Below are 13,157 nucleotides of genomic sequence, written 5' to 3'. Positions count from 1 at the left end.
ACAAACTCAGTCATAGCTGTTCATACTGTCATCACTTAAGTTTTACGCACGGTTGTTACTCCATAAGCAGGGTGTAGGGGCTATTTTAGATGTCTTCAAAAAGATTGGACTGTGATTCAGCTTTGAGCCGAAAGGCTGTTGTGAACACAAGAATGCTGAGAACAGCTCAGCAGAGGGCTAATGTGATACTGGCGAAGCGGGAACATCATTCATCCCCGCAGGGATGCCCACAACTCTAGATTTTTTTTGCAAAGCAACAAGCAAGCACTTTACGGGACTTCAGAGCCATCCCAGAGATGAGAGTGGACACTCTTGTGAGACACGCGGCACTTTCTGTGCTCTTGGATAAGGGGCCACCAAACTTTTTGGGTAAAAGGCCAGAGAGGGACTATTTTTGGCTTTGTGCGCCATACAGGCTCAGCTGCAAGCACTCAACTCTGTCGTCACAGCCTGGAAGCAGTCACAGACAATACGTAAACTAACAGTCATGGTTGTGTTCCAATAAAACTTCATTGGCAAAAACAGCTGGAGGGCCGCCTTTGGCCCATGGAATATCGTTTGTTGATCCCTTCCCTTGATGGAACAGAAGGTGATACGTGGAAAAATAAGGGCATCGAGGACTCTTAGTCAAAGAGTGATACAGAAGATGGAATTCTGAACTGGAGGAAGTTTTAGGACTATCGCAACAAATGTATTTCAATGGTATTTTCCTTTACGTGTACTTATAAAACTGATGTATGATTAAGAAAAAATAACTATGTCAAAATAAATCCCAAAGATCCCTTTAAAAGCATAAGCTAAAGTTTCCAAGTACTGAAAAAACACTGTATATACTCTAAATAGCATTTTTAATTTCTCAATGGTTATGTTATAAAATGGTGTATCTTAAATACATGGCTTCTTAGATTTAAGGAAATAGTCTTTTACTCATTATGATGAAAATACTGTGGCTTGGAGGAGGAAGTGTCTTGCTCAGGGTCACCCAGTGATTGAAACTGTGACCAGAGAGCTGGAGTGGCTGACAGCTCTCCCTCTGCTTCCTCCCAGTTGGGCCCAAATACCATACTCACTCTGTGACTAAATGACCCTGGGGAGGGGACAGCCAAAGGAGACACTGCATGAGGTGCACATGCCTGGCTCACCGCCCATCTCTGCAGCCCAGCCAGGTGCTGGGACATAGAAGGTGACAGTGCGGTGGCACACAGTCTAGCACCAGCTGGCCTGAATTCAGTTCATAACTCTGCCCCACGCTTTGCCTGCATTGGCCTCAGCAATACCATCTATAATAATAGTACCGACCTCACAGGGCTGTTGTGAGGTTTAAATGAGTTAATATAGTTAAGAGCACTTCACACAGTGCTCAACACACAGGAAACACTCAATAACTATCAGTCATGAGGATGCTGGATGAATGGACGGATGAATGGATAGATGGGTGGGTGGGTGGGTGGGTGTGTGGATGAATGGATAGATGGGTGGGTGGGTGGGTGGGTGTGTGGATGGATGGATGAACAGATGAATGGATAGATGGGTGGGTGGATGGATAAATGGACAGATGAATGGATAGATGGATGGGTAGATGGACGGATGGATGAACAGATGAATGGATAGAGGTGGTTGGGTGGGTGTGTGGATAGATGGATGGGTGGATGGATGGATGGATGGACAGATGAATGGATAGATGGGTGGGTGGATGGACGGATGGATGAACAGATGAATGGATAGAGGTGGTTGGGTGGGTGTGTGGATAGATGGATGGACAGATGAATGGATAGATGGATGGGTGGATGGATGGATGGATGGACAGATGAATGGATAGATGGGTGGGTGGATGGATGGATGGACAGATGAAAGGATAGATGGGTGGGTGGATGGATGGATGGATGGATGGACAGATTAATGGACAGATGGGTGGGTGGATGGACAGATGAATGGATAGATGAGTGGGTGGGTGGATGGACAGATGAATGGATAGATGGGTGGGTGGATGGATGGATGGACAGATGAAAGGATAGATGGGTGGGTGGATGGATGGATGGATGGACAGATGAATGGACAGATGGGTGGGTGGGTGGATGGACAGATGAATGGATAGATGAGTGGGTGGGTGGATGGATGGATGGATGGATGGACAGATGGCCAGGTGGGTGAATGAATGGATGAGCAACTAGATTCAGAGGGAACTTCTCTATAACCCAGAGCCAGACCCTCAGTGCAAGTTCGGGGCCCAAGAAGACCCCTCACCGGCTGAACCAGAACGTTGTTCTTGCCATAGAGCAGGGTGGCACGGGAGTTCTGGTGCAGAGACTCCACATAGTCACGGGCAGAGAGGGATGGCCGGTCGTCCATGCTGCCACTTGAATGCCTCTTCTGGATCTGGCAGTATGAGGGGAGATAGAGGGATGAGGCCTGGAGCGACCTTCAGGGCCCCCACCCTGTTCCCTGCCCCCGTGCCAAGCCCTTCCCAAAGCCCCGCTGCCCGCCCCACTCACACAGAGGGCTGGCCGCTTGGTGGGCGAGTCCTGCCGCAGGCGCGAGCTGTGGATGCGGTGCCTCTGCACCAGCTCATCGGCCGAGGGGTCGGTCCAGAAGTGATCCGCAGTCTTCATCTTGGTGTACTCAAGGGCACAGGGCCCCACTGCGGAGCACACGGGGGCTGGGAATCCACAGCCCCGGAAAGCCCATCCTCCCGTCCTCCACCAGGTGGGCCCTGCCCTCCAGCCAGCTAGGACGCCCAGGTCCTGCAGAGGACAAGGCCCGGGGAGCGAGAGACAGCAAACAGCTAAGCTGGGAAGGGCCAGGCTGGCTGGGGGTGAGAAAGGCCCCAAGGAATTGCCCCTGAGACTCAAGAGCAGACGTCCAGATGAAGCTCCAAGCACGGGGCCACTTACCCAACAAAGACGCCAGGATTGGGCCGTCCACAGGGTCCATCAGGAGAGCTTCCTTCTCATAGTATTTACTAGCAAGAGAGGAAAGGCCATGCAGGTTTGGACGGGGACCAGCAGAGGGCGCTCGATGGACAGACTGGGTGCAATCCCCACCTGTCATCAGTTACCGCCCAGAGCCTCAGCTGCCCCATCTGTAAAATGGGACTAATAATGCATCTCCTAGGACATTTAGCATGGTGCTCAGCATGTACCGGGTTAATACATGGTCATGACAGAGCCTTTATGAGAGCAACAGGAATAGCAATGAGAAGGCTGCTGAGGTCTGCCTGATGCTATCTGCTTCCACATCTTCCATTTGAGACGCGAAGTCCCTTCAAGGCTCAGATGATGTCTGCCCTTCTGTGCTTGAGGCAAGAATAAGCTGTGTAGCTGCAGTGTGTGCTGAAAGGCTATGTGAACAGGCTTTCCTGCTCTGATGACTAAGGTTGATAACGCTGGCCTGAGATGCCCAGAAATGCTCCCTGGAATCTGGCTCTGCAAAATAATACGTGATGCCATCAGTACAACATCCCTGCTGAATATTTTTTGATTTGTTTGTTTGAGTTATCGTGTAGTAGTGGCTAATTCCTTGAAAACTCATACAGTCTAGAAACAAACAGAATTTCCGGAATTTCAGGATGAAAAGAGAACCTCGTAAGGGATCTTAGGCTCAGAGAGGGTAAGTGACTTGTTGAATGCCACACAGCAGGAAGATGCAGGTTGGGCTACATCCAGCTGGCCCGGCTCTTGCCATCATACAACAGGAAGTAAAGGATACGGGATCTGGGTAGGAGCTCAGATCTGCCACTCCCTGTCTTGCTGTGTGTCCCTGGGCAAGTGACACTCCTCTCTGAGCTTCAGTAACGTCAGCTGTAAAATGCAAAGAATGCGGTGGCTCATGCCTGTAATCCTAGCACTCTGGCAGGCTGAGGCGGGTGGATTGCTCGAGGTCAGGAGTTTGAGACCAGCCTGAGCAAGAGCGAGACCCCATCTCTACTAAAACTAGAAAGAAATTATCTGGTCAACTAAAAATATATATAGAAAAAATTAGCCGGGCATGGTGGCGCATGCTTGTAGTCCCAGCTACTCGGGAGGCTGAGGCAGGAGGATCACTTGAATCCAGGAGTTTGAGGTTGCTGTGAGCTAGGCTGACGCCACGGCACTCACTCTAGCCCGGGCAACAAAGCCAGACTCTGTCTCAAAAAAAAAAAAAAATGCAAAGAATGACAGAACTCAATTGGGTTATTGGAAGGATTAAATGAAAACTTACCTGTACAGCAATAGCACAGAGCCTGGCTGGCATCAGGAAATTCTCACTAAATAGTGGCAACATTATTGTAATCTTACTCCAAAGAAATCTTCTATCACTTAGAATATTGGATGATCCAGAACTGACGTGCTCTGTACTTGCTCAATATCACAGTTTGACATTTTGGTGTCAAATCTGAAGACATCAAGACACTTTCCACTTCAGCACCACCCGATTTCCATGCCAAAAATCAGCACAATTATGTGATTATAAACCTTGGAAATGCTGCCTCAAAAACAGCAGGCACAGTTAGAACCAAGATGTGATTGTAAAAAGTAGCCCAAGAAAGTCTCTTTAGGGTGATGAGTTTCCTTGGAACAATTCTGTATCCCGATTGTGGTATTAGTTACATGAAACTATACATGTGTTAAAACTTCATATAAATCTCAACAAAAAAATGAGTGCACGTAAAAAGTGGTAAAATCCAAATAAAGCCTGTGATTAGTTAATATTATCATACCAATGTCAGTTTTCTGGTTTGGATCATTGTACTATGGTTATGTGAGATGTTATCACTGGGGTTAGGCAATTAGTACTCTCTGTACTAATTCTACAACTCCTATATAAATCTAAAATTAAAAATAAAAAGTTTAATGAAAAAAATAGCAGGTTGACATTGCTGCTCAGGTAAATTACTAAGTCCTTGACTGACTTAGCAGAAAATCCTAAGGTCGTATCCCAAAGGCAGTAACTAACGAGGCCCAGCACCATTCACAGAACAAGGGGCAGAGGCACGTTACTATTTCCTACAACGTGAAGAGGTTAAATGGAGACCCAGACCTTGGATGCCAAAAACCAGCACAGTTATGTTTACCATAAACCTTGGAAATGCTGCCTCAAAATATAGCAGGTAGAGTTAGAACCAAGATGTGACTGTGACTTTCTTTCAGTCTCTCTCCTGCCTCTAGGCCTTTGCACCTGCTGTTCCCTCCACCAGAAACACTCTTTTCCATGCCCCCTTACCCTGGCTAATGCCTGCATGCCCTTCATATGGAAGCTTAACTGCTGCACCTTCCGGGGTGCTCTCCCTGAACACCCAGAGAAAACTAAACACCAGCACGCCCACCTTGGAACACTCCTCTCCTCTTACCACCATCGCAATTTGCCGGTTTCCCTGCTGGAATGCGAGCTTTTTGAGAAGAGGGGCTTTGCTCCGTACTTTTGTACAAAGTACATGTTTGTATCTTGAAAATATGTAAGTATGAAAATCGTATGTATGAAAATATTTCATATTTTCCTCACAAAGGGGCAAAGAATGAAAAGATAATAATAATAATACGCAGTGTGTGTGCACATGTGGTTGAACGAGCACTTTTATGTATTGAAAGATGGGGAAATTCTCAGATACCTCTCTCTCTCCCTCTGCCCCCTGCCTTGGGAGCTGGAGAAGCTGCTGGCCGTGGGGAGTCTCAGATTACAGATTCTTCAGTGGCCGCCCACTGCTCTTGAGATAACATACAGGCTCTGTAATACACCAGGCATCACCACTGTATCCCCGATAACTAGGTTAGCACCTGGTACACGGCAGGTGCTCATTAAATATTTATTGGATGAATGAACGCATGCACGAATGCTTGCCTGAGGGGATTCATACTATAAACCTTCACATCCGATTAGTCTGAGCTAGGAGAGAAAATGTAAAAAGGGTCATGGTGCATTTTCAAAATGCTGAGTATTCGCCCAATTCCCCTTCTCATTTCTTCTCTGGGATGGCTACGATCCCCATGCCATTAACCAAAAGAGACAACAGAATGACAAAGAGGGCTAAGTGATTTCCTCAGGCCACACAGTTATTCACTGGAGTAATCAGTGGGAGAAAGAAGAAACCCAAGATCCTTATATGCCAGAGGTCCCTGTGGTCCCCAGCCCCTGGGCTGCAGACCGGTACCAGTCCTGGTTTGCGGCCTGTTAGGAACCAGGCTGTACAGCAGGAGGTGAGCGGCAGGCAGGCGAGTGAAGCTTCATCTGTATTTATAGCCACTCTCCGTTGCTTGCATCACGACCTAAGCTCCGCCTGCTGTCAGATCAGCAGGGACATCAGATTCTCATAGGAGCACGAACCCTACTGGAAACCGCGCACATGAGGGATCTAGGTTGCGGCTCCTTATGAGAATCCAATGCCTGATGATCTGAGGTGGAGCTGAGGCGGTGATGCTAGCGCTGGGGAGCAGCTGCGAATACAGAGGATCATTAGCAGAGAGGTTTGACTGCACAATAAATGTAATGTGCTTGCATCATCCCGAAACCATCTCCCATGGAAAAATTATCTTCCAAGAAACTGATCCCTGGTGCCAAAAAGGTTGGGGATCGCCAAAAGACCCTGATATTGAACACCTGAGTCTTCCCAAGGTTCTAAGCTAGCCTAGTTCATGGTCAAACATCCAGGAGACATTTATTTAGCCACTTTCAAACTTAAGTGCACGTCAAGGGAGAACGCAAGCAGTTTTGGGCAAGGGGTGCAATTCCTGCGCCTGCCAGCAGGTGGAGGCAGAGCACGCCCAGGTTCTGGTCTTTCTCACCTGCTGTTTTCCACAAGGTAATGCACAATTTTGTCCAGGACCTTCTCAAACAAGGCGGTGCGGATCCACAGGTGCTTGATGGCGAGTGGGGACAGGTTGGGCAGCTTCGGCAGCTTCCGCACATTCTCCTGGAGGCCCTGGATCTGGTTTCGCCTTCAGGACCAATAGAGGAGAATAGATAGTCACAAAAGAAGAAATCCACAGGACCAGCATATTGATACAAATGGGACAATGTTCAGCCTCTGTAGGAAATGAAGGCTTGGCAACTGGACAACAAGAGCCTGTACTGCTCCAAGCAAATGGGCCAAGAGTTGGAAAGATAATAATACCCAGTGAGTGTGCAGATGTGGTTAAATAGACAATTTGATACACCGTTAACAAGCAAGCCAGATTCTCATACTGATCTCCGCCCCCTACTCCCACTCTCTCTCCCTCCCTCTCCTGGAAAGCAGTGCTGGCCAAGAAGAGTCTTGGATTGTGGATCCTTCAGTGGCTCCCCACGCCCTTGGGAAGCAAGCTCTTTAACATGACTTGCAAGGAACCTCACCCCCATCACCTCTCCACCAACCTCCTCACCACCGGCCACCTCACTCCAGGATCCAGACAGACAGAGGCTTCTGCAGACCCATGAGGCTGCCAGGCTCTCATCTGAAGCCTTTTCATGAGCTTCTGCTTCTTCCTGGTTTCTCTCCCCACCCTGTGCCCAGGCTCATCCCTTGTCACTCTTTAAGTCTCAGCCAGGGCATCCCCTCCTACAGGAAGCCCTCTCAGAGTTGCTCCCTCAGCCTCTAGAGCTTAACTTCCTGCTCACTTTTCTGTCTTCCCCTCCACCTTGTGATCTTGAAGGTACGAACTAAGCGATTCAATTTGTTTTTAAATAAAACACTTACTGAGAGTCTACCACGTGGCAAGCCAGGGCCCTCTCCATGTCTGTACCTCCAGGGCCTAGCACAGTGCCTCGCATAGAGGCTCAGTAAATGTGCTCATGAATGAGTGATTGCATGAATGAATGAATGGTTCTCCCTTACCACGTGGCACAGTCGTCTCTAATTCCTCCATTAGGAAGTCTAATTCCTCCATTGTGGAAGACCCATGGAAAACCATCCCTTTAAGGAATTATCTGCAAACACCTGGGAATTTAGCAGATGGATTGGAAGGTGCCCGAAGACCCGGTGGCTGAGAAGTCATTCCAAATGGGAGCTGGCAGAGCCGAACCCTGAGCTCTGGGCACCCTCCAGTTCTGGCCAGCAGCCCTGGGCAGGCAGGGCCTGAGGGGCTGTTTCTGATCTGGTCAGGTGGAGTGACCGCCCACAGCAGAGACGGAACACCTGGCATGCTTGTCTTTGCCCTGCCCTTGCCTGTGACAGACATGACCAATCAATCCATGCACTTTTCCCCAAGATGCCCAATCGCAGCTTCAGAATCTTTCACAGCACAGTCCTCTGGACAGCCACTAGCACCACCCAGAGTTGAAACCTACTTGCCACCCCTGACCAGGCTCCAGGCTGGGGGTTTGGCTGTGCAGTTGGGACTCCAGGGGTGGCTCTGGTGGAAGGTGCTTGTGTACACACACTCAGTCTGTGAGTGTCCCCCAAAAACATGCAACCAGTCACTAAGACAAGTGAGTGAGGCCACCTCTGCCTTTCAATGGTTGCTTCAATACTAGGCTTTTTTTTTTTTTTTTTTTTTTGAGACAGGGTCTTCTCTCTCTGTGCCCAGGCTGGAGTGCAGTGGTGCAATCATAGCTCACTGCAACCTTGAACTCCTGGGCTCAAGCGATCCTCCCTTCTCAGCCTCCCGAGTAGCTGGGATTATAGTCGTGCACCACCATGCCCAGCTAATATTTTTATTTCTTATTTTTATAGAGACGGGGTCTCACTACATTGCCCAGGCTGGTCTTGAACTCCTGGCCTCAAGAGACCCTTCTTCCTCACCGCCCCCCCCCCAAATGCTGGGATTACAGACGTGAGCCACCACACCTGACCCAGAGTTTGCTTTACATGCCAAGTCAGTGTGTTCAAATACATTATAACAAATCTATCAATATGAGTGTTAACCAGAGGCCCTAGCATCTGGGCCACATGGGTGGAGACCGTATCGATTCTATCACACTTCGGTCATCTTGGATTTAGAATAGGGATTGGCTCCTAGCAGGCACTTATTCACTCAGCAATTGTTTCTCAGGCATTTCCCAGGCAAGAGACACTGTCCCAGATGCTGGGGACATAAGGGAGAAACACAGATGTAGTCCCCTGTTCTCACGGAGTTCAGAGTCAAGCGAGGTAGGCAGACAACAGTCAAGTGGACAGTAAACAAATGAAAGAATTGCTACTTACAGATGGCAATGACCATTGGGAAGAAAGCAAACGGTGATATGAAGGAGAAGATGGGGTGAGGGCTGGAATTTATTGAGCTGGGGGAAAGTCTGAGTGATGACAAGGATCCAGCCATGGAAGATCAGGTGGGTGAGCCTGGTGGAGGGTACAGCACAGCATGTGCAAAGGCCCTGGGGTGGGAAAGAGTCTGGCAGGTGTGAGTAGCAGAAAGGAGAGGAAGGAGAGTGATGGGCAAAGTGGGAGGAGGGTGTGGGCTCCCCTTGAGCCCGGGAGAAGTGTGGACTATCTTCCGGGGAGCTGCCCAGCCTGCACCCCACACTCCACACTCACGCGCTCTCGATCAGCTGCTCCAGGTCCTGCACTTTGTGGCTCAGATCCTCAGCCGGTGGGAAGCTCTTGCCCACTTTCATGAAGAGAGCCGCGATCTTATTGCTCCGCAGGAAGCCCGCCGCCCGCCGCCGAAGCCCGTGCAGGACGCAGGCCTCCACAGCCGCTGCGGGGACACAGTGGTCAGCGGGCCCTGCCCTGCCCACGCTCCCCGGCACCCAGCACGACCAGGAGCTGCAGCCAGACAGAGACCACCTGGAGAGCCGGGGCGCCCAGAATCACAGAACTGAGAACAGCTTCAGGGGGAACAACACAGGTGCCACCTGCCTTCCATATTCTCCAAAGTGGGCAGGAGAGCTTAGAGGTCAGACCATCCCTGCCACTAGCCAGCTGTGTGACTGTGGGCAGTGACTTCCCCCCTCTGTGTCTCAGCTTCCCTATCTGTAAAATGGGGATAGTGTGAACATTAACCCCATAACACTGCTGGTAGGATGAGGTGGAAGAAAATGCACGGACAGTACTTAGCAAAGAGGCTGGCGCAGATCGAGTGCTTTAAGAGTGTCAGCCACTATTCCTGCCAAAGAGGGAGGGGAGTGTGGACCACACGCCTTTTGAGCTATGTCTGGATTAAAGAATCACATCACCATCATCATCATTTATACTGCGATTACAGTAACAGCTGACATTTACAAATCTCATTCAATTTCTGCCATGGCCAGGGGAGAAAGGAAAACTATCCCCATTTTCCAGATGTGGACACTGAGGCTCAGAGAGGTGAAATGAATTGCCCAGGGCCACCCAGCAAGTAAGTGATGAAGCCAGGATTCAAACCCAGGTCTGGGTCTAAGGTGTGCCATAACAACTGTGCTTCCACAAGGACCTCTGAAGGGAGTTTTTAGTAGTCACAGTCCCACCTCTGTCTTTCCCCTGGAGGCCCTTCCCAGTTCTCCTCAAAGCAGGAGGTCTGGGCTGTAGCCTGGGCTCTACCACTAACTTGCTGTGTGACCTCAAGCAAATCACTTGCCCTCTCTGGGCCTCAATGCTCCCTTCTGGGAAAATGGCCCTGTGCAGGCCATTCTGATGGCTGCTATCTTCCTCCTGGTAATTGCAGCTGCCCTCTTTATCTTCTTACCTTCTGTCTTACACAGCAGACTAGGAGCTCATGGCAGTATACAATAGGTGCATAATCAACGTGTATTGAAAGAGTATATAATAAGAGCTACTCCTTATTGGGAACCTGCCGGGTGTCAGATAACTGTTACAATTTACCTTCCCTAATTCTTGGGACAAAAACTATGAGGTAAGAGCTCTACAGAGTAAACTGAGTAAACAAGCACTCTCAGGGGTCCAAGCAATACTGAGACATTTTGGTTTCATCGTTTGTCTTTGTTGTTTATTTATTTATTTATTTATTTATTTTTTTTGAGTTAGCAATTACTTGGTTTCGAATGAATGTCCAAATATTGCCTAATCTGCCCAGGGGTTTAAAATATTCCAGGGTGAGGATTTCTAAAATAGCTTACTTTTAAACTTACAATCACAGTACTTTTCATTTGCATATATTGAAATAAGTCAATTATCTATTCAGGCTGCGTAGACATTGTTTAATGCTTTCTGATAACAGCTCACCATGAACAATGAATAAAAGAAACCTCAAGGAGATGCTTTAGGCCTCGTTTGGGGCTATCAAATTTCTCCCACCGAAAAACATTGTGCAGAGTTGGAGAATTATTATAATTTTTTAAATCATTGTCTTTCCTCTAAGTCTTTAAATGGTAGGTATGTTAGCAAGTACTGACATGGACATGCATATGATTTTATCTGCAAATAAAAATGTCCAGGAGAAAATAAAAAATTGGGAATATATATATACAAACACACACATATAGACACATATGTATATGTATAAACATATTCCACTTAAAAAAATCATATCTTGCCCAAGGTCACTCAACAAGGAAATGGCAGAGATGGGATATGACTCCAGGTCTGTCTGGCTGAAAAGGGGGTGAACCGAGATCAGTGGCCTCCCAGGTCACAGAGTGTGCTTGGCATGTCGGGGCCCCACGGGGCGGTGCCCCAGGCGTGTGGACGGCAGCTGACAGGCCGGCCAAGTCTCCTGTCTCAGACCTCCCTACGGGGCCAAGATCACAGGAGGGGAATTGGAGCGTGTCCTCCATTAGGGGACGCTCCAATTATTAAATCAAAAAAGTTTTCAGGGAGAAAGAAAGACACACTCCTACTTATACATACACCCTGATTATGAGCTGAATCTTGACTTCAGAGACATGAAAACGCATGTCTCTGGCCACTGTCAAAGTAAGAACCTGGCAGCATGGTTATTTCTGGAACCACTGTGAGCACAGTGGCCCAGGAGACAAGCCTGAGTCACTGGCCCCGGGCCTGCCTCCTTTGCTGGGCCAGGTGGACGCGATCCCACAGGATGTGTCACTGGCTCTTAATTCCCTTCCTTGTTTTAAGAGTCCCGATCCACCCTCTCCCTCTACCTGGAAATAGCTCCAGGCAGAGCAAGGAAAGGACAGGGAGCCCGATCCTCAGGGGCAAGACCACTTGTGCGTTGGGCGGGGTCAGTGTGACCTGAGCCCTCAGGGAAGGGACATTAATCAACCCCTCTACTGTTAACAGCCACAACCTATTTACGGGGTGCAAAAGCCATTTTCAATTGCCTCCCTAGACTTTTCTGGATTTGGAAATTCTCCAGTGGAGTCTCCTTGGAATTCAAAAATAACTTCAGAGCAAAACATGACGTGAGAACCCCGGCTCAGAGACGCCACTTCCCCGAGGCAGCCCGCAGAGCAAGAAGCCACTTTTCCGGGCCACGGGAGGGCCCCAGACTCACCACAGAAGGAGATGATGTGGCTGCTGTCTTCGTGGACAAACTTGCGCGTCACGGCTTCTTCCATGATCTGCTTCACCTGGAAGGCAGAGGCGGCGGAGGGCGAGAGACCCAGTGTGACCCGGGGTGCAGACGCCCTGAAAGGGCTGTGTCACTCCTCGTGAGCCTTCCAGGATGTCTGGGACGTTGTGGCAACTACTTTCCTTCCACACCCTCCTCTTCTGCGATAACGTCACCTTCCCGTTGTACTTAACTGTTTGTTCAGGCTCTTTGCACCACGGGCTGCCGCTTCTCTCAGGCGTCATACAAAATGTCACCTCCCACCCTGACCGCACTATCCAAGGCAGCCCCCTCCCCAGTCTCGCCCCTACGATGCTTCCTTAGAGTACTCACTGCTATTCCTGTTCTACGCGCTGATTTGTAGACTGTTTTCCCTTTCATAGAATGTAAATTTCATGGGGAGTCGAAACTCTACCTGCCTTATTCACTGGTGTCCCCAGAGCCTAGAACAGTGCCTGGCACATAGTAGGTGCTCAATAAATATTCTCTGAAGGAGTGAATGAATGAATGAATCAAGTATAGAAAGGACTCAGCAGAGTGTAGGGTAGGAAATCAGCCCTGGAATCTGTTAGACCTGGGTTCAAATCCCTGCCTGGGTACCTACTAAGTGGGTTCGTGGTCTTATTTTGGAAAACAGGGGCTCAGAGAGAATGAAGCAACGTGCCCAGGGAGGCAGAGCTGGCCCAGGGCACAGGCAGATTCCAGCTCAGGGCGGACACTCCAGCTGCGTGCTTTTCTCATTGTACTTACTCACTCTGCAAAGACTTCCTGAGCGCCTCCAACATGCCAGGTGTGGAAGACACAGTGGGAAAGGCAGCCACG

At 49.1% G+C, this 13,157-nt stretch overlaps 1 protein-coding gene across 2 annotated transcripts in view; it reads right to left on the bottom strand.

Moving 5' to 3' along the window:
* The window catches only part of SGSM1 (small G protein signaling modulator 1), a 62,832-nt gene extending 50,070 nt beyond the window's left edge, over positions 1–12,762 (bottom strand). The window contains exons 1-6 of one of the 2 annotated variants that reach the window (XM_045534290.1): positions 12,279–12,762; positions 9,422–9,584; positions 6,756–6,908; positions 2,892–2,959; positions 2,493–2,638; positions 2,245–2,376 (exon numbers count right to left, since the gene is read on the bottom strand). In XM_045534290.1, coding sequence (XP_045390246.1) covers positions 2,245–2,376; positions 2,493–2,638; positions 2,892–2,959; positions 6,756–6,908; positions 9,422–9,584; positions 12,279–12,342 — 726 coding nt within the window. In that variant the 5' untranslated portion in view covers positions 12,343–12,762. The remainder of the gene's footprint in view (positions 1–2,244; positions 2,377–2,492; positions 2,639–2,891; positions 2,960–6,755; positions 6,909–9,421; positions 9,585–12,278) is intronic. The other variant, XM_045534291.1, reaches the window with a different exon arrangement.
* Positions 12,763–13,157: the final 395 nt, after the last annotated feature.

Source organism: Lemur catta, chromosome 21 (assembly GCF_020740605.2).
Source record: "Lemur catta isolate mLemCat1 chromosome 21, mLemCat1.pri, whole genome shotgun sequence".
Taxonomy (NCBI): Eukaryota; Metazoa; Chordata; class Mammalia; order Primates; family Lemuridae; genus Lemur; species Lemur catta.
This window is presented reverse-complemented; position numbering and strand designations above follow the sequence as displayed.